General features: G+C 36.2%; 1 protein-coding gene across 10 annotated transcripts in view; it reads left to right on the top strand.

The window, feature by feature from the left end:
* Positions 1–24,214, top strand: part of fam110b (family with sequence similarity 110 member B) — a 63,317-nt gene extending 39,103 nt beyond the window's left edge. For 5 of the 10 annotated variants that reach the window (XM_088919406.1, XM_088919404.1, XM_088919408.1 and 2 more), the window contains 2 exons: positions 2,992–3,085; positions 21,176–24,214. In XM_088919406.1, coding sequence (XP_088775532.1) covers positions 21,480–22,595 — 1,116 coding nt within the window. In that variant the 5' untranslated portion in view covers positions 2,992–3,085; positions 21,176–21,479 and the 3' untranslated portion in view covers positions 22,596–24,214. Of the gene's footprint in view, positions 1–2,991; positions 3,086–14,412; positions 14,485–17,171; positions 17,312–20,182; positions 20,261–21,175 lie in introns of those variants that run through there. The other 5 variants (XM_088919413.1, XM_088919412.1, XM_088919411.1 and 2 more) reach the window with 4 other exon arrangements.
* Positions 24,215–24,548: the final 334 nt, after the last annotated feature.

The following is a 24,548-nucleotide window of genomic DNA, read 5'->3' as shown; positions in this document are numbered from 1 at the left end:
CTAAACTTGATTTAATGCATAGGTTTGCTTGTTCCAACACCAATAACAGCCATATTCTCCTGTTGTGAGAAAGTACTGGTGCTTTCGTCGAAATGGGAGCATTGAATTGGTGGTTCAAGCACTCCACAGTGCCTTGTAACTGTTCAGAAAAGAAGAGATCCATCACCCCCTGTGTTTTTCGGGGACTGCCGCAGTGTATAGATTGTCTTTTCTGAGAATCCACAGGTTTTACTGGCATTGATTTGTATACTCCTGCAGCTCAAGTGCCGAGAACTTTTTGTTCTCAAGAAAACAACGCAAGAAAAATTGAACATTTACAGGTTCACAATGAATTTGCTGGACTTCGATAGGTGGCATCCACTAATTATGTTCACAGGGCAAGTATACAGTAATTCACCACACAAATGATGTGGGTATTGCACTGGTCAAGTGGACAACATAAGATGATGGCGACTGTTTTCTGCCGTTCCTCTTTTTTGTGTACTCTTTGTAATTTATTTAATGCACATATCTATCATCAAAGTTTAAGCCTTTCAACCATTTTTTTTGCCTTTCTGACTGGTACAAAATCTGTATTCACTGTAATTGGACATTAGGGAAAGTATGTAGATACAGTATTAGAATTAATGTTTTTTTAACCTATATACCCACACAAAAACTGAATGTTTTTATCTTCATAAAAATGTAATTTAAAAGGGTGCTACAAATCCGGTTCTGTTGGTGCTCTGTTCCAACTTATCTGTTTTCGTGACCTTTTCAGTCAAGCCAACTTTTCAGTCTGGCTGACGAGTTCAGGTAGACACAGGTACAGTACCAAGAAGACCTGTACCTAATTGTCATAATAGTTTTTTTTTTACTTTTATACACTAATGAATACAATTCTTTTGATATTTCATAAACAAGCATGTTTGCATAAAGTATTGGTACATAATCTGTATTAATGCAACAGCTATCCCCCATGATTAAAAAGTCATTGTGCTTAGGATGAGATGCTGGTGGTGATTGCTTTTCTCTTGTCTGATTTATGAACTTTTGGGATGTAGTTGACATTAATCACTGTGGTAAATGTGAGACACAGCTCAGATCACACAGGGATTAAGAGGCTTTTCCAGTCTTTATATTTATGTTTTGGATAGCGTTTACTGATTAATACTGTATTTTTAAGAGGTATGAAAAGAATACAGTGATTTTACAGCAGAGTAATGTAGGTTCAGCTAAGGACAAAAGTTAGTGCTAAGGATCAACTGAAAGTGACTGCAAATTTCCAAGCCTAGCAGAGATTAAACACACGACAGTACAGTCCAAACCCATCAACACAGTATTGTTGTAGTATTTATCTGAATATAAAAGTTGGTATTTGATTAAAATGTCTTGTAATACTATTAAATGGTTCATTTACAGTCATGAACATCAGCATTGGCCCATTCCATTTGCAAACAGCTGAATTTCTTAAGTACAACAAATAGGGTTAAACTTTACAGTATGCATCTGATGTCTACTCTGTGTTTTGAACTTTTACCCAAAAAGTGGTAATTAAGGTTTCAAATCGGTTAGCTGTTTCAAGACATGCATGAACAGTTGTATTTGAAAATGTATGTTAGTCCACACAGTAGATTAAATTAGTATTTGCATCCTGTATCTTATATTAAGTACTTATCTTAAATTAAGTAAAATACTGGATTAAACATTCACTACCCCTTGGTTGTGTTAGTAAGTATTTTTTAGGCATTTGTGAACAAGTAGTACAGTACAGTATGTGTTTAAATTAACAGATAAAGTGAAAGATCATTGGAGTCTCTCAGTACCGAAGTCTGTCTGCAAACGTTTCAAGGTTTTCTGAGGGAATGCTAAGAACCCCCTCCATATATGCACACTGCCTACAGTCAGCTTTATATTAGGTGTAGAAATTTTACATTTTTCAGTTTTGGTTGGAAAAAAATCTGATTTTGACATGACACATTTGACAAGTGTTTAGTATGTTTTCCAACACTGTGAGCCCTGCCCAAGTGGGCCTGTTCAGTTACTGCAGAGGGAGTGTGTTGTGAAACAGCAGACCCTGAAATCCCAGACAGGCTCCAGACTTCCTGTGTCACCTTGGAGACAGAGGAGCCCTGCACTCCTGCCTCCACCATGCACCTCAGGAGAGCACAGCTGCGGGACTAGTTAATAAGCCAGATTAAACATCTCACATGAGCAGCAATAAATAACAGCGTTTTCCTATAAACCTCTCATTTGTACACAGGTTGGCAATTGAGTCCCAAATGTGTGGCATCTCTAGCTCAGTTTCACTACCTTTTATCAAACGCAGTACATTGCCACACAGGATCTCCGTACCTGCAGGTCTTTTTGCATACTGATTGTTTTTTCTTTGAGGACTTGATACCTGTACGTCTTTCCAAGGTTTTTAATTCTAGCTTTCTTTACCATGACATAACACATTTCTTCTTGATTCGTCCTGCTCCAGCTTTGAGTTGTTTCTGACTTGCCAAATTATTTGTTGTAAACTCTCATTCATTGTTTTTTTAGGACACCATTCTGTTACGATAATGAAACGGAAATGCCATTTGTTCTAAGTGATTCAGTCCATTAATTGCTTTGTTCCCTGTGCATTTCTTGAATACCAAAAAATGTATTCTTTGCTCATTGCAATGTTCAGAAATTATTGGTCTTATACCTTTCTTAAATATGAAGCTGTTTGTTTTATGTCAAACGTCCTTTCTATTGCACATTGAAACAAGTTGCCTTTTGTAAACACAATAATAACAGTTTGATGTCAAGAGCAGATAGTTTTTGCTTTTGAAGAATTCCCTTGAAAGATTACCCCTCAATTGTCTTTTGATTAATATTTATCTGCAGTGGATGCTTTACAATTTCATTTCATTTCTCATTACAGACTCTAATACTTGTTTGACTCAGCCCTGTGCAGAGAGAAGTCCAGGTGGCTGAACTGGTGGTGGTGAACTCACTGGTGTTGACGTTTTTGTTTGGCAGGTATCTGGCCCTCTGAAAGTCCTCAGCCACTGAATGAGAAAGAGGGGCCAGAGAGCAGCCACTCCCAGCCTGCAGAGATCTCAGGCTCCCCCAGGTGAGTTGCACTGCTCTGCCTTTCCATCCTCTGTAAACAGAAGCACTACAGTAATTGCACCTTTCAGCTGTTCTGAGCCCCTACCATGAGCTGGTGCCGTGAGAATATCTGCAGATAGTAATTAATATCACAGCAGTATAGCCTTGGACCTTTGTCATTTCATTTTCATTTGTATTTATTGTAAATAAACGACTGCTGAATGTGCAGTTGTCCAGCATAATTTAAAACTGAGGTTTTAAAAAATGGAAGTGATTTTTGCGCTGCTAGAACAATTGTAAAACAAACAATTGCATTTAACTTTTTGGTGATGTACTGCTAGTCCAACATGGGTTAACCACAATATTCCCTTACCACAATTAATAATTCTGAGAGTCTGCCATTTTCACTGGTACGGTCCCTGCTGTAAGTGAGTTGCTGTGTACCTCAAGGCTGAAGACCTCTTGTATTTTGATCCTGTAGCTGAGGTAAACTGTTGCTTATCGATGGTATCAATATCATCATAAAGTGATTTTGGTCTGTTTCATTCCCCTTGCTGTAGAGCACTTGACGTGAACCATACATCATTAAATAATCTTTCACTACATAGATATCCTGATATGAAACAGATTTATCATGAGAGAGAGACGCTTCCTGTCTGTGTTTCCTTTTGCAATTAAAAGGAAGTAGAACTGGCAATTTTGTGTCAGTAGCTCTTTAATTAACAAGCACAAGCACATCCGGTCTTCTTTGGTTGTGATATCTCATCTAATGTGAAGTTGATTCAGTGATCTTAGACACAATAACAGTTGTTTTAGTTTACCTAATTAGTTTTCCTTTCCTGCATATTTCTGCACATTGAGGTAACGTTTGGATGTAAGAACAGATCACAAGTAGATGTGTGAAAGCTATTTCAGTTTTTTAATATTTCCATAGGTTTTATATTTCATGACTTTGTGGTTAAATTATTCATCCTCATCTTTCACTTACTCTTTTAATGACGATTCCCTGTTAGTTCCTTATTAGTAAAAGAACAGTCCGTCTCTGAACTCACTTCACTTCACTTCACAATGATAGGAAGAAGTACTGTAAATGTACAGAATAGAGGAATGCATTTTGTATGCTGCTTTGAGCATCTACAGTATGTATAATATAACACTGCAATGTGCAGGAGAAGAATCACTGTTGCTGATTAGCTTCTGGAGTGTTGTATTCATTTGTTTTAACAAGATTTGAGCAAGTAATCTGGATTTAAATAACCAAGTGTTTAGTGTAAAAAGTCTGACATCCATTTTGCCTATAATGAAAAATTAGCTCCAGGAATTACAATAGCTTTTATGACGCTGATACCCACTGCTGATGCCTGCCATGGTATATTTTCAGGTAGTGCAGTTCATCTACCTGTTAGGTTTGAAAAAGTTACTCTACAAGACTAGGTGGCATTCAGTACTCTAGATCAGTTGTTCTCAACCTTTTGTCAGCCAAGCAGCACCTTACGTCCTGAAGTGTTCCTTTACTGACCATGTACCACACAACAGCAAAAAGCAATGGCTGAGGTCCAAGGGACTTTACCTAATTTTGCAATTTGCATACTCCCTAAACACGAAGCTTTTCATTCTAAGATCCAACCTACAAAATATTTTTTTTCTCTAATGTTATTTTTTTCACTCCGAGTTTTTGTTTCTAAACGGCTATACAAATTTGCAGGTTTTAAGCTTTCATTTGCAAAAAACATCCATACAAAACACATTGGGGTTTAGGTTCACTTTCAGATCCATTCCATGTAAAGCCTAATTTTAAATGCTCGTCATCATACTTACCTGTCTTCTTCTTCTTCACTGTATTTGCTCTTTTTAGTAGGTCTTTCCATTTCAACATCACTGATTTTGTTACTAAAATTCACTTCTGTTTCAAAGATCCAGTTTGAAGCCACTTATCCATATTGATCAATGTCAGAGTTAATTTTAAATTCCTAAAATAAACTGATTGATACATGCTATACTTACCAAGAGAATGTAAAAATGACTCCACTAATAGACAGCTAGACATTGAGTTGCATTGTGTAATTCCATACAGTGCTCACTAAGAATCGAGAGAGACTGAGGTGGGAGTAATGGCTATTGTAACTGCAAATACAATTTTTTGCGGACAACGCAGCGTTCAGACACCACTTTAAGTCACGATGGCAGAGAAAGTCATCCATAAACTTTAGTTACATTATCTTTTTATTATAAATTAATGTACATTAAGTGAAGAATTTCTGTATATATCATAGACCAAATTTACTTTAATTTGGTCTTGTTTATTATATCGCTAATCATTAATATTTGTATGCTGGTGGTCTGTGGACCATCTATAACAAACCCACAGTCCACCAGCAGTCCCCTGGACTAATCTAGACTTAAGTTTCCACAACAACGTGTAGTAATGTGCATGCAAATTACAGAGTTGTTTGTGGGGGAAAGAAAAAGAATGATATTTCTATGTACAGTAACAGTATGATTCACACATTTCTCTTCCCCTTTCAGTGATCTTGAGCTCTGTACCCATTTCCTTCAGGCTTACATTCTTCATTTTACCCTGTTATCTAAACAGTGTTTTTTAAAAGTGTTTTATTTTTGTGGAATTTAAGTTATCTGCATTTTTTTTTCATTCTCTTTGTTGTGTCCCAGAGCTCACTAAGAAATGTTAGGTGCACTAGTTCCTAGCATGTTTATAAAGTGCAAGGAGACACATTAAGAGAAAAGTTAGTGAAAGATAACTATTTGTTCACTATTCTAAAATTCGCTGCCACTGCTGTCCGATTTGATACATTTTCAGTCATTTGAAAATTAAAAAGTCAAAAGATAAGGTACCTACAAACATCCCTCTTCAGTTCCAGTGCCTCTGTACCAAACAACTGATTTCTTTATTTGCTTGAAGATGTCCACAATGTTAAATTTATTGTTTTTTCATCATCATGAAGTAGATGTTTTTAATAAGGTCTGAAACCAATTAGAATTCTTGAGATAGTTTTAACAAAGAATTTCTTTGATTTCTCTATAGCTGTTATCTTTTTCATGTCATTTTAAAGGTGACCAATTTGAAAAAAAAAGATGTTTTGTTTTAATGGCAGTGAAAAACAGAATCAATTAATGTTGTATTAATTTTGGGAGAGCAGCTGATATTTTCTGTACTCAATTGCCCCAGTGGAAAGACACAATGTAGCAAGATGGAAATCTGGACAACAGGAAGTGTATGATTACATTCTTGCATACAGTAATATGTTCCAATGTGAAGGTCATACAACACAGAAATTTTCTAATTTGAATGTTTGCATTTCAAACCTCACAAAACAATTACTTATTTTGAAAACAATTAAATAATTTCTGAACATTGTTGCATTTGGTTCCTTCAGCAACAATGCTGAACAAGATTTTCTTTTGCCATGTATTGTATGACTACAGTACAGTATATATAAATGGTTCATATTCTAAAGTGTGGAAAATACAAATACTAAAAAGTACAAGTACTGTAAATGTACAAGATAAATAACTGAGATACCTTGAAGTGGTCTATTTTGTATAGAACCTGCTGTAATTTTTCTCTTGTTTGAGAGGCACAAAGCTCTGTCAGTGCATTCACATTGTGAGATAAAGGGACCTTGAAATAGGCCTTTAAAGTGCCCAACTAATGTGGATTGAAATCATTGCAAACATGACAGTGTTAAGTGCATTTTTTGCAGAATATTTCAGTAATCCTGATTACCGAAAAAAAGAATACTTGTGTACTGCAACCAGATTGAAAATTCAGCGCACGTCACAATTTAATATTTTTAAGTGGGCTGTATTTGTTAGACAAATCTTGTAAACTGTAAAATGGTTATTGTATTTCATGAATATGAAGACTTGGTTTGTAACGGCAGTGTGTTACTCTGCTGTATATTCACTATACCTTGGTTATCCAAGTGAAGCTACAATGTGCACTTAACTGACACTGTCAGTTGTACTGGAATTGCCAAACAAAGAGGACCTGCTGGCAAATGTGTACCCAAGGTATGCCTGTGAATCTTGAATCTGAAAATAGATTTCGTTGCAATCCCATTTGTAATGGCTGTCAAGTAATGCCAGCCTTTCTTGATCATGTGATCACATTCTGAATGCTTCTCCTTTTTGGAGAAAGAGGAAAAAAGCAATGCAAAATCCATGAGCACTGCTTTAAAATAGCTGTGTGGTTCAAAGGATATACAGTCTGCTTAAGATTCTTTAATAGGCTGAAAAGCTAGTGCTGTCCTCTGAAGAGATTATTATGTTATAAAAAGACAGAAGAGCCAATGGAAGGGTATGTACTCTTTTGTTTTGTATGTTTTTGTATTAATTAGCTTCCATAGATAATCATTTCATCATGGGTAGTTCCATTAAGGGAATGCATACCTCTAAACAGTCTTAAATAGCACAAGAGAGGAAAAAGTGTATGCAATCTTTGGTGCACGAAAACAAAAAGAGCAGTTTTGGAAAATTAGCGGGTCAGTAGGCTGTCTGTGGCAAACGCATGAAATGATCGTGCATTGTTAATAAGGCCTGTTGTCATGGCAACCCTCTTGCTAGTTTACAAAACCCTTGGGCTAGTTTCAGGAACATTAACTCTCTGTAGCCATACAGACAACACGTAATGACCCCGTGGTGGAATAACAGTTTACTTTAGTAATATCAGATGTAGGAGTTTCAGATGTGGAATGTATATTCTTTGTGTACTTCTCATTGCTATATTCTCCTGCTCTGTGGTGGCGTAGCAAGCTGTACATCAGAGAATACTGTATCTGCCTAAAGATTCCGATGGGATTTGGCTATTTTCAACTGATAGTGGGTCAGACACAGCTTTGTAATATGCTGAAGCCTGCCATAGGAAAGCTTATTCAAAAGCATTGAACTCACTAATACATATTGGCAATTTTGTCAAGTGTAAACATTCTGTAAATCATTTCATTAATGAAAATGTGACCACTGTTACATCAGTCATTTCATGCTGGGATAGGCGATGCATTTAAAATGCTTCTCATTCCAAGAACTACATCCACAGAGCCAAAATGAATTCATGCAATCAAGTTTTCATAAACACTTTGGAGCATTGGCAGAATACGCACACTGCTTTAAGACATATTATTCTGCTGTATTCTAAATCTATCTTTCATATGTTCTGACAATATCGATAACTGTGAAATACCATTGTGAGGAACCCTCCCAGATGCACTCGCTTCCAATAAAGTGGGTCACTGTGTCTGCAATGCTTCTCATGAGAAGCCGAGTATGATATAGTACAATTATAGCCTTAGAAAAACAACACTTTGTTAGTCCTTTCCTATAAGCCTATCATGCATGATGCAATCTGCTTTCGTTTTACTCTGCAGCAGAAGGGAATGTTTAATTTAAAACTTATCTACTCTTTTATTTAAGTACAGGTAATACACTGTGTTTTTGTTTTCCAGAACTAATTACACAAAAAGGTTATTCATTTTGTGTTTCTGGAAATTTTTAAAATTTCAGTTAGGGTGCAATTGTTTTTTTCTTTAGCACTGTAAAATCCATTTATTTCTGCAGACTAAAGGCTGCTAAAAATAGCACATGGCCCTTTTAGTTAAAACAGCTGTTCTCGGTTGCATAAGATTCATCTGAAATTAAAATCCTGTTTTGAATCCTAGATTTGTCAATAGCCCCACCTATTTATGCAGCTGAATGATTGTGACCTATTTTTATCCAGGATTCATGTGTACATGTAGTACACATAGAATATTAAATATATGCATGTGTAGAAGCATCATTTTATTTCAAATACTTAAGATATGAACTGGTTCCCTCTGAAACTTAGTGAACTTTTCAAAGAGTAATTTTCAGTAAACTATGACACTATGTGGTATTTGAGTATCGTATTACTATACGAGTATTTTGCAGTTTCATATTCAACATCCAATTAAAAGGTTGAGCTCTAAAAAGGAATAGTTCAGACAGATGTTTTTCTTGACTGAGACTTGCATATTTAGTTATGTGGTTTTAAAGGTTTAGATCTTGTGATTTAGAACATGTATTACCCTGAAGCTCCATCTGTGAATCAAATTGTGTTTCATGATAAATAAGAAATGTAGTCTTATTGTCATTTGGCTTATACATGAAACAGAGAATTACTTGGGATCAGCCTACACTAACATTAAACATCTCTGAAAACTCCTGGTAATGATATGATATACCACAAATTCGGAGGTGAACATACCTGAGCGCTCTTTCCTTTTAAATGCGTAAATTCATACCAGTTTCTTGAAGATCATATTGACATACTGTAATTTGTTTATGTGACTTGCTGACTTCTGCATTGAGGAGCACAGGAAATACCTGTACCTGGAGACACTACAGTATAAGGTGTTTTGTGGTAAAGATCCAGGTGTTGCCAGTTATGCACTTTCAGGAAAGCTTTTATTTTATTGTGCTGTTAATAAAAGTCATGTATAAGATCAAGGTGTCAAGGTGACAGGCCAGATGGATCACTCTGTTCTCCAGGTCTGCTGAGTACTTAAAACAACTTTATACAGCAGTTCTAGAAGGTCTTTCAGCTTTTGCTAAGAAAATAAAGTCATTGATTCCGTCTGTGTTCCTTCTCTTTACAGCCTTAGGATGTAGTCATGGAAAGTTAACATTATTATGTTTACTACCCTTTTTTTAAAAGTAGAGGAACAACATTACAACGTTGCAAAGTCAAAAAGAAAGAAGGGTTTATGTGGCATTTTTCATAACTTCTAGGTGTATTTTTCACTAGAAAAAAAAACGGGTAGTATCATAATAATGACAAATGGCCCAATATTTCAACTCTTAAGTTCCAATGGACCAGGAGAGAGGGAAAATAAAAAGCTGTCTTTCCATAATCCAGCAGGGCATTGCTTGGGCTCCATTTAGAAAGGAGGTATTTTGGGACAATGGCAGATTTGCTGAACAAATTCTGGGAAGGAGAGGCTTAAAACATTCCACATAGTAATAAAAGCAAAAATCCTTGGGAGATTAAGTAACAACATGATTCTGACAGGGCTAGATTACAATATGCTCTGGTTATAAGTAACCTCAAAAATATAGAATTACAAGAAATTTTACTGTGTTAAAATGAATCATATAGACTTAGAAAAACTAAATAATGTAGAGGCATCCAAAGTCATTTTGATCATCTTTCTCTAAGTGTCACAAATGTAGGTAAATTCTATTGTTGGGTACCTTAAGACTTAAGATAACACAATAGACAAGTGTTTTAAAAAAGAAATGTCAGTCTAGATCATTGATGTTGCTATTTGCATATGTCCATGTTTCATTACTTTTTATATGAAGAGTATCAGTATGTTCTTTCACTAAAGTAATACTTTCGTTAATATAAAATGATAAAAGGTATTTCATGTGAACATGGGGTGTTAACACGACCCAGTTATGGTGCAGTTATGTTATGATCTGGACAGGCTGAATGAGCTCCTCTCATTTGTGACTGTTATAACATAAAAAAGGTCACAAATGGGAGCAGGCCATCCAGTTATTAGTTATTAGTTTATTAATCTAAGTGTCTCATCCAGCTATTTCCGAAAGACAGCCAGTATCAGTTTCATCTCCGTGATTGGGTAGCTTGTTCCATGCTCCGTAAAAAGTGAAGGTGTTACTCTGTTTATTTTGTTTTTGTAGTAAAGTTGGAGTATGATCACGGTTGAATCATGCATTGCTTGCATAAAGAGCAAAAAAACATATTGTAAAATAGATTCTAAGCTTTTGTGAATTCATTTACAAGGCGCCCCTGGTGCAGATGTATCTAACAGTTTTAAAGTTTTGCTGCAGAAAACATTTCACAGACAGGTACACACACCTTTCTAAATTCCTGAAATATTAGAAGGTTTAGTGTTTGTCTTCATCTTCCTCATACAGTAAAAGCCTACAGAGGAGTCGGCTCCTACTGTACATACTCCTTTTCCAAAGCTCAAGAGAAGCTGATTTTGGTGTCTGCTCTTCATTTTGGAGATGAGCAACTGTCACAGATTACTGTGGCCTTTTTACAGTGAAATCTAAAAGATGTACCCACATTTCTAATGCTTAGGAGGTTTCCTCGGTGGTATCCACTCTGTTTATCATGCTGTGGTAAATATGAGAACTGACTGTAGTAGTGAGTCCCAAGGGACAAGACCACATCTGTGTTTTTAACCCAGAGGGGTTCTGTGCTGTGTTCTGGATCTTACCTTGACTTCTCATGTAGTGCGGTATGTGCAGCAGACCCTGGAAAGGATAAGGATTTTAAAAAGAAGAAACAAAAACAGCAATATGTTGTACTGTGCCTGTTTAAAATGATATTGCCAGTTGACCTTTTTACATGTACAGTAAGAGGTAAGTGTGTAATGGGAAAAAGAACTGTTAAATGTTTCTAAGGTCATATTTGTCATATAAAAAGACATGATTGTTTGCTTTGTTTCATGTGCAGTGTCTTGTTGATCATTTAATATGCTATTGTTTATTTTGTATAAACATGAGTACAGTTATCCACCTTTATTACATGCTTTGGTTTATAAGCTTTTTGAAGACAAAATCAGGGCTTGCTGACCTTACAAACATCTGTTGTTCTGTCCACAGTAAGCGTTGTGTTGTATTTTCTACAAGGCCTCAAAATTGAATAATGAAGCACAGTACATTGGACTAGTTTGAGGGCATGCAGATTACACAATAAATAAGTGATAAAAGTTTTAAACTAGGTTATTGTTTAGGATTTTTTTGTCTGTTAGACATTGCAAAGCCTGACCTTTCTGTGATGTTATGGGAAAAGTTGCAGTTTTAGAAGACATTCATGGGCATATATTTGCCGAAGCAAATAGGTACGCTGGAACTGGGCCAGTGTTACTGCCCTGGATTATAGACATAGCTGTTATTCCACTGGGGAGGAGGATAATGAACAGAGGAGGCTGGAATTCATTTAGCTTTCTTAGTCTCTGCTGAAACCATTTCCTGATTTTAACTGTGCAGCCCATAAGTCAAATTAGGGGAAATCATATCTCTGCTTTGTTTACTGCACACCAATGTGAGTTAATATACCTTATGGGAGCAGGTTACTTCTAAATTGTGTATATTCAGTAAAAGAGAATATTAACTTACAGTTCGTTTTGGTTCCATGGATTCATCTAAATACTGATACAGAAGCTCAATTTGACATTGAAATGGGCAGCTTCACATTGCAAAGTATTTGCAAACCATGAGGACTCATGATAACTTCATTAAAATACAAACATGAAAGAAATTGTTTAATAATGCATCTGTAGTAATGCATACTTCATATAATTCAAAATGTGATTGATTACAAGTTTATGAAGGTACACTATGAGTAAGGTGTGATGTTTCCTAATGAAATCTGACACTATAATTAGCCACTAACTATAATTGTCACTAATTATACGCAGACAGCCTAAGATTTAATATCTGTCCCAAATAGACTGCTATTTCATTGCTATTTATGACCATAGTAAAAATAGTCACTGAAAAACACAAATTATAGAAATGGATAATGATGATAAAGTATCCACAGTTATTAAAACTTAGCTTACCATTAATAAACAATAGCACATCATAGCTTTTTATAAATAGGGTTTGAGTCCTAAAAGCCTGAGGGTGATGTTTAAATATTATCTGTTATAACTGTAGAGTTTGTCAGCGTTAGAATTTTTGAAAGATAATGCATACTCATATATGATATACTGTAGGTTCTGAAATGAGAGAACAAATGTTTTATGATGTCGAAAAACAGAAATAACTCGCCAAAGAATGTTAGTCAGAAGCTCCTTAAAACAGTAAAAAACAGCAAAACATCATCACTGTTAATCACTTCAGGTTTCTTAAGTCGTTTCATAAAATCTTAAAAGAGATTGTAGCCAAACATTTAAGACTTTTGTGTAGAATATGTGTCTTTTTTTAAAAGGTTATCTTCATTTCTTCACTGTTTAACATTTAAAGACCGTGTGTGTTAATGTACAATGTAAGTATGCATTAAAAAGATTTGATATTAGCATTGACATTTTCTTCAGTAATGCTTTTTGATGCTAGAAAATGCATCAAATATGCATTCATTTCTACATAAAAAAATTCAAGATGTCTTCTGCTTAGTTTTAAGTTCCTGCTGATCTCCCTTAAGACAGATCTGACAAAGTCTCACAGCATCTCAAGATTGAAATCATTTCCAGTTGAGTGAGAAAAGATGGAGGTGGTGAATTCAAACAAGTTTTAGACCAGTTCAGTAACTCTTCCCACACTGCTGGTCTGTAAACATGTTTGAAATATTGCAGATTTTGAAAAACAAAGATTATTATTTCTTAAAGTTATTGGGATTTTTTTCTTAAAAGTTTATGTTTTTAGTTTTAGAAATACACATTCTGAATAATTAAACTGTTTTGTTAGTGCTTCATTTTGATAGAAGGTAATGAAACGGGTGGTGTTCTTCCTCGTATAAAAAGGAGCCATGTCAGCCCTGAAGACACAGCAAGCACAACATTCCCTTTGTGTTGATCAACTGTCCTGCATTTGTCCTGCATTTACGTGCATTTGTTTATGCATGTAAGTAATGCGTAGCAAATACAAAAAGTGTTAACAATTGGAGAAAGAAAACCCAATTTTGAAAGAGCCCAAGGTTTGTGAGTGTAAGTGTAAACAAAACAGATTGTTTCACTATCCACTCAAGAAAAAATACTCTTTGAAAAGCCTCTTGACAATCCAATTAAAGGAAGCACGGAACAAAAGAATGAGGGATTTAACAACAGTGGTAATGGAGTTCAGAATAAAACGCCTGCACAATTTGAGTTAAATATCACCATGTTGTATGTATCTTAATGAAATTTGCACACTTGAAAGCATACATTAATGTTGCCAATTAGAATGCTTACATATGCTCGTTTTCTCATGGAGAGTGTTTAAATTCCTGTGACCTTAGTCTGTGGGATCTGTCTTTTTTTTTCTTTAGGAAAAAGAACTTAATGACATCCAGATGCTGCTCATACATGTAGCTTCCTCTTTTTTTTTCTTCCTGGACCCCCAGCTGTCTGCCCTCACCAGTCACCCTACCTTGTAAAAAAATGTTAAAGGCCCAATTACAAGGCTGCAAAACGCTGGGAAGGAAGGGGCATCTAGCTGTAGAAGCAAGGGGGTGTTGTTCACAGGCTGCAAGGGCATTTATTCTCAGTCTTTGCAAAACAAAGCAAAACACAAAAGCAAACTGATCAAGCAAAGTCAGTTCATGGAGGCATCAGTGGAAAGTCTTCAAACGGTACTGAAAATCTGATGGGTACCTACTATCTACTGTTTTTTCCCTTGTCTTTGCTGAAATGAAAGCAGTTTGGGGGAAGAGGGGATGTTGAAGACAATAGCTTACAGTTGGGGAGCCGAGTTGCTCAAGCTGTGTGGGTGAGCATAATTTCATTTATTCTCGGTGCTGTGTTTTAGTGCTTTGGCCTAAATAATGTTTGATGGCACTAGCCATTTAAAAGCTCATTATTCGTTTGCATCTCTAGAACCTGATTTATCACTGAAATTGAAGGAAAAAAATAAATATCTGTGCAGTTGCTGTTTAAAAGCCTTATTGGTTAAAAAGATTCCAATTGATTTTCACATAAAAACAGAAAAAAATAAATGTACACACCAAAATAGTCCTTAAAGCAAATTAAGGGGTATAATATTTATATATTACATATACATATAACACAACTATATTGTCATATAGTTCACTTTTGTGGAGGTGCCCAGGGCAGCTTTGTTTTGCAACAAATGTTCTATCAGTACAACATCATTTCATCATTCTTCCTAGGCTCCTTCACTCTGATTGTTAAGACTGCTATACATTGAATATGAATGGAATGAATAATAAAGCAACAATTTCCTACTTGAAGTGACTTAATGTTTTTCATTTTATCGTCCATTACCTGTACGTTGCATTTAAGTGCCTGGGTGTGTCTTACTCTCTTTTTTTCTGAAATTTTTCATAGTCTTGAAAAGAAAGTCTGCCACATTCCCTCAAATCCAAAATCCTGTATTTTTATTTTTACAATTTTTAGAATGTCATGCTGCACCACCTGTGGAATAGAACATTTCTTACTGGGTGAATGGTGCGTGATGTCACAAGATGACTAAGGAGCATTCCCTAAGAAAGGTTCACTGCTATGGTGTTGAGTCTGAGTTCACAGCAACGCCTGACATTTTTAAAGAATACCATTGATACAGTATCAGACAGACTTGTGCAAATTTACTTGATCAATGTTCCAATAAAACCTTATGCAACATCATGCCTTCTAAAGCATTGGTTTTCATCCAAAAATCACTGCTCATGGCCAATGAAATGGATGTCATAAATCACATGTAGATCTAAACTGCTTTGAACTCCTTATCTGTCAGATTGCATCCTTGCATTTCATAATTTCTGTAAGCTTTGCACTGCTTTGTGTCAGATGAGAATCCTCTAGACAGAGGTTTAAGAATAGATCAGAATCCCCTTTTTCTAAACAAGCAAGTTGGGGTTTCAAGACATGAAATTAGATTAGTCAAATCCCTTTGTGTTTCCTGAATTGGCCAGTTTTTTTGGAAAGAAAATGTTAATATTTAAATCAATTTCAAATATTTGAATTTCTCTTTTAACGGGGTTGTCATATTTGTGTCACAGTCTGTAGTTCAAATGATGACAGCTGAGCCGTTTGTCTCTCATGTTTTTGTTCCAGTTTTCTTTAGCTCCATTTGACTGTATCTTACTGATCTTTTTAAATGTCTCTTCCGTATTGGAAATTCCCTAGGGAGAGAAGTAGTTGTTGATTTCGGAGCCTCTTGATCATCCAGTTTGACATCTAGATATTTGTATTGAGGCAGTGTAGAACATCCAGCTGCATCTCCAATGTCACACATGCTCGCAGTAAGCAAGTGATGGGTGCAGCTCTGTATATCAAGAGCTCAGAGCAGATACAGCAACACGTCCTGTGGTCTTCTGACAAAGGAGAATTCTACAATGTCTTAGGTTTTTGACATTTCAGTGTTGCTTCTACCTGTTACATTCTCCATTCTAAATTTCTCTTCCTTCTCTGTAAAACCTCAATAAAAAGGAATAAATGCAGCCCAGTTTCTCAGTTTGGGTATTGTAATTGATATTGCAACATTTTATAAAATTGTCTGCGAACAATAATAATAATAATCCCTTTTTGTCTTTTTGTACTTGCGTGTATATTTTGAACAAAGCATTTGGCTGTTCAGTACATTGTGGTCGCTCAGAAAACAAACAATCAGATCAGCAGAAAGCAAAACTGTTCAAACAGTAAGATCAAACTCTGTCCTTTTCCAGGGGTTTCAAATAAATACAGGCACTAATGTTGGTCCCATTCACAAGTTTCTTAATGAGGTTTAGAGTAATATACGATTGAATAAGTACAGGTGTGCAGCAGACATTTCACCCCTAGAAATGTTTTAACATGATCTGCATGCTGAGATAAGAAGCACTATAGTCTCGTCTGCAAAACTGTTGCAAAGTCAATATGTTGAATTTAGTTCAATTGCACTCATTCAAATCAGCTGTGCAGGTGACAGTATGGGCTATGGCACAGCAAGTCCTCCCAAAATATAAGTCCTGCGAGAATTTTTTTTATTAGATGTGATTTACCATAAAATAACCACCAATGTAAATGATAGAGTAGTTTTGAAAAACCTGAAAATGAAAGTGAGTGCATTTTAATTGGTTGACATGTTGCTAATTTTTGCAATATTTAAAAAAGCATGTTCCCTTATGTCAGTTTCATGATTTTTTTAAATTATAGTAGAAAAATCTCATGTAGATCTACACTGGTCTAACACGTTTATAATATAATAGGGGCACTTATGCCTTATTGCAAGTTTTGTTGCCTTGTTCTGAATTGCAGACAGTAATGGCAATATGGTGCTACAGTACATACAGTACCTTGAAATTTCCTTTCTTTTGTGATGTAAATTGGAAGTTGTAAACATTACAGTGTGTACTTGGTAGTTTCATTGTGGTTTGAAATACACTCATCATTGACGATTCATTATAACCCTTAAAATGTGTTGCAGTTCCCCTTAACCAACAAAATACTTGTGTACAGTTTTGGTCACCGTAGAGAAGATGTTGCTGCCGAGAACAGGAAGCACTTCTTTACCCAGAAGGATGTGGGAGTATGGGTCAAGCTACCTAGCCATGTTGTTGAAGCCGATTTCTTTCAAATGTCTTTCAAAAAACAGCTGGGTAAGATCTTTGGATCTGTTAGCTACTCATTACCGAGGATACCAAGCTACAGTAGATGGGCTGAATGGCCTCCTCTCATTTGTAACCTTTCTTATGACTGTGTAATCCGAGTCTTGGCAGCAATATAATTGATGCAGCTCTGCTCTGCCCTTGCTGGGATTCAGTTAAGGTCGCACAAGGGCTCAGAGCATACACAGAACTGCACAGCGAAGAACTCTGCCAAAAGACCTGGATCTCTGAGACCTACACTGCCTGTTTTTCAAGGGGTTGACATCACTTCCTGTAATGTGTTCAGTGCTGTGCTGCCCTGTTGCAGTTTCAAATTAGTTTGTTGAAGTTAATTTGTTCAACAAATCTTACAGTACTTTCAAACCTCTAGTAGTTTCTTAGTATGCATTTAAAAAAAAAACATAAGAACAGTATTAATACTTAGGTCTTAACCTTTATATATCATTGAGAAGCCTTTTGCTAACCTTTCTTGCAAAGATGTTAGAATGTGCTGTTGCAATGCGGCTAAATAGATATTTCTTGCTAAACTTTTGAAACCCTTACAATCTGTCTTTAGAATTGCAAAACACTAGAAACTTCACTGAACAGTGAAGGTAATGATGCACCCTAAGCATCTGAAATGAGCTCATCTGAAACTTAATTCTCTTAGATCTCAGCACCATGTTTAATACTGTAAACCATGCTATTCCACTTTATTTATTGGAAAAATTGAGTGACATTTCTGGTACTGTCCTTAAATGGTCTTACTAAGGTTGGGTTTGTTAGATTCGTTGTTGAATATTAGACACACTGCAATTTAGTATTTATAGGTTTCCTCTTGATCAAATAGTGTCTTTACATTGGTCTGAATGATCATTTCTATGCAGATGATACTTAAATTGATGTCCAGCTAAATCTGACTCTGAGTAAGCTTTTCAGTACACTTCTTTTACATTTCTGCTAAATTGTTGCATGCCACATGTTTTGCATTTTAATTGTGATGACTGAGAAAGTGTTATTGGGTTCCTCACATCTGTTAAGTAAAACCAATGCTGTTTTGGGTTTCAATCCAAAATAAAGAATTTGAGGGTAATGTTTGATTCTTGATTGCCTTTTGATCTGTGTGGCAAGAAAAAGGGTCTGTTTTTTTTTCCTTCTGAGAAATATTGCTAGGCTGCTGTCCTTCTATAGGCGTAGAACGGATTTGTTTTTTGAAAACCTTGTTGTAAATTCCTACTCGCCATGGTTTCTGAAATTAGAATTACTTATTTGCAGGCCACATGCAAGTGATTACATCACTCCTATCTTGGGTTTCGAGTCAGTTTTCAAATCCTTCTGCTTGAATTAAAGGCTCTGCATAGCATTACCCCCCTGTACTTAGCCAGTAACATTATCTGGTTGCTCATCTCCACATGACCTGTGCTCAGCTGACCCTGTTTTGCTTTTGGTCTGAGGTGTTTCAAGCACACTGTGGGCAACAGGGCTTTCTGTTGCTATGTCACAAATCTTTGGAATACAGTACCACCCCAGAAGAAATCAGGCACGCGACCACATTGGATGCCCTTAAGTTTAGTCTAAAAATTTACTTTTTCAGAAAAACTTATGTGATTACTTTTAATGTGAGTTTGTGCAATGTCCTTTATATGTATTGAAAAGTAGTTTGAGAGGATTGCTTTAATTAAGCTATATAAAATAAAGTTTATTTAATACTCTAGAAGGTGTTTCACCACGGTGTCTTTAAAAGTTTCAGATTTACTTCAGCTCTGTAAATATGGCTGAATTTCTATTAGGTGTGTCTTTTCATAACACTTTTTATATTAATTTGTGGTGGCCAGGTATGTAGAACGAAGCTGTTTTGAGTTTCCTGCTTGTGTTGAATGTTTACTTTGAGTGATAACCTCTAACCCCCACATTATAAGTGGTTTTAGGATTTTAAACTACTAGATGTCACACTCTGTAATATTCTCTTCTCATGCATTACAGCTTACAGAACACCGTATGGAATAATAAAAACAAAACAAGGTGGTCTTGTATATTTCAAATATGGAAGATGAAATACTTTAAAATGACATAATTATATGTGTAGCATCTGTAAGTCAGAAGTTAAAATTTCTTCAAGAATGACTGTGCATGTTCAAAAATGACTATATATCATTAGTGTGAGCTTTTGACTCGCAGCAAAACGTAAACTTGTGTGCCGAAAATCAGGAAATTTTATGTGGTCATATCTAAATCAGGTTGATTTCACATGAAATGATCCATAACCATTTATTCTGATCATGCAGGGTTCCAAAGTGAAAACTTATTTGTAGCCTGTTGAAAAAGGTGGCATTTGGTAATTATCAGTAACAAATAGATTAACTATCAGTTTGAAAAAAAAACTTCAGAGATATGGCCCAACTTTAAATTGCAAACTGATCCATAGCTTGAAAAAATATGACAAAGCATGCTTAGAAGAATCGTGTCTAATCTTTTCTTGATGCTGGAGTAATGCTTCTTTATTTCACTCAGTACTGTGTTTTAAAGAGTGGCATACATCTGAAAAAACCAGAGATTATAGTAATAGCAGTTACCTCGCATTACAGCGCATTTCTGGTACCTTCAGTGTTTGTGCTAAAATTGAGAGTTTTATCTTTTATTTGATCTTTTTTTGTTCTTTACTCAAGTAAACATGGACATCATTTATCTGTGGTCCTTGCAACAGCCAGTGGCCAGTGCAGTATACAGTGTTTGTTTTAGGTATTCTTTGAGACAGCAGTTCACTGAGGTTAAACTGAGTATCGCCATGAACAGTTGAAGTCCACTCAAGTAACTGTGATTCTAGTACTTTGCACTATCTTGAGACAGTGGAGCTTACCTTAGGTAATTTGACACTCAAGAAGACTTACATTTTGAGATAGTGTGGATAATGCTTTGTCGTCATACAATATACATTGTCAAGGAATTTACACCAACTGTGTTGTAAGTAGAATGAAATCCTTTATAATTATTATAATTTAAAAGTACTGTATGCAATCTTTGGTGCCAATAACTTGATTTCCTTGTCTTGTTTGATTGTGTAAAAGTCCCCTAATTAATATTTTTCTTTTACAATTTCTCAAATGTAAAATGACCACTTGCAGTTGCTCAGTTTGTTAAAGCTAGGCCAAAGCAGTTTTTTCACCTCCAATGTGCAATAAAATTACTGTAAGATGCGTGAAAATGCACATTCCAGTCAATTCAAATTCCATCGTCTTGTTTCATGTATTTGTAATTCTGTAAGTTTTACAGAATTAAAAGAAGTATTACTTTATTAATATATTTAAACTTTGTGTTAGCAGGTTTGGCTGTATTAAGGGCAGTTACTGTGAAGGCAATAGCAATTAAATGAAAGTCAAGTGAAGGCCAAGTTTAATCGGTTCTCTCTGAATTATAGCTCCATAAAACATTTTAATAGCTCCGCCATAAAAGATGATAAGGAATTAAGATTATCAGAGTTTATTTTACTGAAAGCTTTGTATGAAGCTTAGTTTAATGGGCATTTGTTTAACTTTTATTTTGTAGATACATTTACATCCAGCATAGTTAACAACTAAAAAAAATATTGTAAAGATATAAACTAACTATGAATTACTACATGTCAAAAGTACTGTCCTTCAGTGAAGAGAAAATGTTTTCATAACAGAGAAGTAGTCATGGATTCGGCTGATTTTCAGATTGCATCCCAGAAGAAAACCACTCTCGATGTTAACCTTTATATAGCAGCTTCTAGGTGTGTTTCACACATCAGTCATAACACCACCAGCCAACTGCATTCATTTGTCTGTATTCCTTCTTGTTGCTATACATGTGATGTCACTTCGCTGCTAACACATGGTTGGTTTTTCTGTGTTTCAGATAGCTGCCTGTGTTGAACACAAAGGAAGAGACAGGAATCCTACATCTTTCACTCGGCTTTAAGAAATCACCCGAGCAGATTAATACGGACTTGTGTCTGGTGCCCCTTTTTTTGTACAAAGCCTGCCTTGAAAGAGAACGCATTGGTATTTAATGAGCTGTGAGATGAGGCCTTGCTGCTAACAGTCAGTGGAGAAAGGATTCATCGTCCATTCATCGGGCTTGATGTACATGTTTCTAAGCAGTACTCTGAGGAGAGCCTACAACGGAATCCAAAACGGCTGCTGGGGAAAGACCATTAAACATGCCTACAGAAACACTACAGACAGATAGCATGGTCAAGCCTGTCGGCCAAGCAACTACATTTACTTCTGCTGTACCTCTCCGCATTCTCAACAAAGGGCCGGATTATTTCCGCAGGCAGGCAGAACCCAACCCTAAAAGACTGAGCGCGGTTGAGAGGCTGGAAGCGGACAAGGCAAAATATGTGAAAAGTCAAGAAGTGATAAATGCGAAGCAGGAGCCTGTGAAGCCAGCAGTGTTAGCCAAGCCCCCTGTATGCCCTGTCACAAAAAGGGCAGGAAGTAGCCCAGCCCTGAAAGCTTCCAACAATAACTCCAAGTCGGACAGCAGTGTGAAAAGAGAGAACCTGAACCTGGAAATCCTGAAAAATATCATCAACAGTTCAGAGGGATCTTCCTCCGGGACGGCGCATAAACATAGTGCCAGAAGCTGGGCTCCTCATAGGTCGGAATCGACAGAGCTTAACCGACGGTCGTTTGCGGAGTCGCTGAAAGTGTTCCCCACTCAAGGTCACTCAAGCCCCCAGGGAAGTAACCTAAATATCAGTAAACGCCTGTTTGAAGAGCAGTCTAGTGATTCATCACTGCATGTTTCCCATAGTTCTTCGGATATTAGAAGAATATGTAATGGCAAGCCATTCAAAGCGACACCCAGCAGTAGTTCTGCACCACCCTTGCCGCCTAAGCCCAACATCACCGCCTCCAGTACGCTTAAATCGCCGGAAAATGATGCTGGAGAGCCAGACAGTGGTGTAAGCAGGAGACCCTCTCTCCACAGATCGAAGTCTGATCTAAGTGACAGATATGCTCGTGCTAGTGCAGATGTTGAACGTTTTTTTAATTACTGTGGACTGGATCCTGAAGAACTTGAAAATTTTGGTGTGGAGAACTTCACCCGGGCAAACTCGGATATAATTTCTCTCAACTTTCGCAGCGCAAGCATGATCAGTTCAGACTGTGAACAATCAAGACATAGCAATGATGACCTAACAGATGATGAGGACGCCAATGAACGAGTACCATACGGCATCTCTGCAGTTGAACGAAATGCCAGAGTCATCAAATGGCTCTATAGCATCAAGCAAGCCCGTGAATCGCAGAAAGTGTCTCACGTTTGAGAAAGGACCCAGAGGTTTTTTTTCTTTGCTTTTTGATTTTGAAAAATATAGTCTGTGAATCTTATATTGGTGGTTAAGTCTGACTTTCACAGCCTCTCAATTGCTTTGCGTTAAATGTGCAATGTCTTGAGATTCTGCATGCTTGTCGACATGCAATGTAACTTGGCCTCCAGCTAAAGAAACAAACTTAAGTAAATCAGTATATTGAAGATGGGTGCCATTCAAGGCCCCATGTCTTAAGAGTACAGTATTTTGCTTATATCAATCGAACATATAGGCGTCATTTCTTTTAGGTGCATTTTTTTCATGTTATGCCATTTCATAAAACATTTGACATTGACATTTAATCTTGCAGCCATATCAGTATGACTTCAAAGATGCAAAGAATTACAATCATTAGGAAAGCTTTGTAATGTGTGTGGATGCAGTCATACTGTTTGTATATAGATTCATGGGCTGTGGAAGCATGTTACAGTCCACAGTAGGTGTATTCTCAATGACATGTAGCTTTTCCATTGAGCTGTCCAGTTTTGCACTGGTAATGTGGTGCAAACAGTACATCATCTGCATTCTGTGGTTCGTTTTCATCTATATCAACATATATACTGTTTATATTGACAGCTAATAGTGTGGTACAATGGAATGAAAGTTCTGTGAGTATGACCTCATAAGTTGTAGTATTTATATGTCATGTGCATTACAGTATATGGCAGTCTACACTTCATTGTCAAATAGAAACTTTTATTTTTATTGTGTAAATTCTGTAAGGATATGTACATACCTTCTAAGTCATTACCAAATCTGTAAAGAGGAGTCTGTTATGCTAATAAATAGCTCTGGGTTCATTTATTCTTCTCATGGTTCTTGCATTGCAAGAGTGTTCATAAAGCCTATAAAAAGCATATGTCTCATTTCAAAGACGTTTGTGTTGACTGTTCGCAGAAAATCCCATTGAAAGTATCTTTGCAGACTGGTGTCGGCTTAACATTTTTTTGTCCTCAGTTAATTTTGCAACACTGTAAAATAATACAAAAACTTTCATTTGTTTCGATCTTTTCTTAACCCCTAAATTGATCTGAAAAGAGATGTTACCGCTCCACAATATTAGTAAAGCTTCAGTGAGCAAAATTACTACTCGGTTTTGTCTGTGAAATGTTGTTGGGTCAAAGTATAAGCTTGGGATATGTTACATTTATATGAGGAAAATTATGCGAATACCTAGAAGGTGGCTTAAATGGGAAATGCATTGCAAACCCAAAAGTACATTTATTGTATATGGTGAGCATAAATGTCAAAGAACATTAAACTTTGCTGTGAGAGGGTTGCTATGGGAAATTCTGGAGTTTGCGGAGGTCACATATAGGTTATGTTTCAAGTTCTATGTAACTTATGTTCTTCATGTAATTCTCCGCAGGCTGCTGAGGTTTAATATAGCGGTTGCTTCAAAACGATTTTGAAGATCAGCTCCTAATCATAGCATTAGTTCCACCCACCAAGAATTAGAAAAAGAAGTGCTGTTGTTGTTAGAAATGTAGTGTGTACTATCTATTTCTACTTTGCTTTGTTACAGTTAGAAATTGCACACTTGAATTTGAATAAATCACCTCTGAACTCTTAAATGATGTGTGGTTTACATATGTAATCTCTTCTTTTTTTTTCTGTTAAATCTTTTTGAGACCCGGTGTGAAATATGCAAGAGCCCATTTACAACAGCGTATACTATATGTCCAGTCGAATGCTGTAGATAGAACCTAGGTGTACAAAATATCTAATAAAACATAGACATTAAAGTTGTTCCTAACGTATAGTTGAAGTGGTCCCTGTTATGTGTAATCCTGCTATAATATGCATCATTTTGCATTTACGTTGTTGATGATTTGAGGAACTTGACATAAAGTTCCCTGCAATTATGACATTTAAGGCTTGAGCGTTCCCAACGAATTTTCAACTTGC

This window comes from Atractosteus spatula, chromosome 6 (genome assembly GCF_055471065.1).
Source record: "Atractosteus spatula isolate fAtrSpa1 chromosome 6, fAtrSpa1.hap1, whole genome shotgun sequence".
In the NCBI taxonomy this organism is placed as follows: domain Eukaryota; kingdom Metazoa; phylum Chordata; class Actinopteri; order Semionotiformes; family Lepisosteidae; genus Atractosteus; species Atractosteus spatula.
The sequence above is the reverse complement of the archived record's forward strand: the minus strand, read 5'-3'. Positions and strand labels throughout refer to the sequence as shown.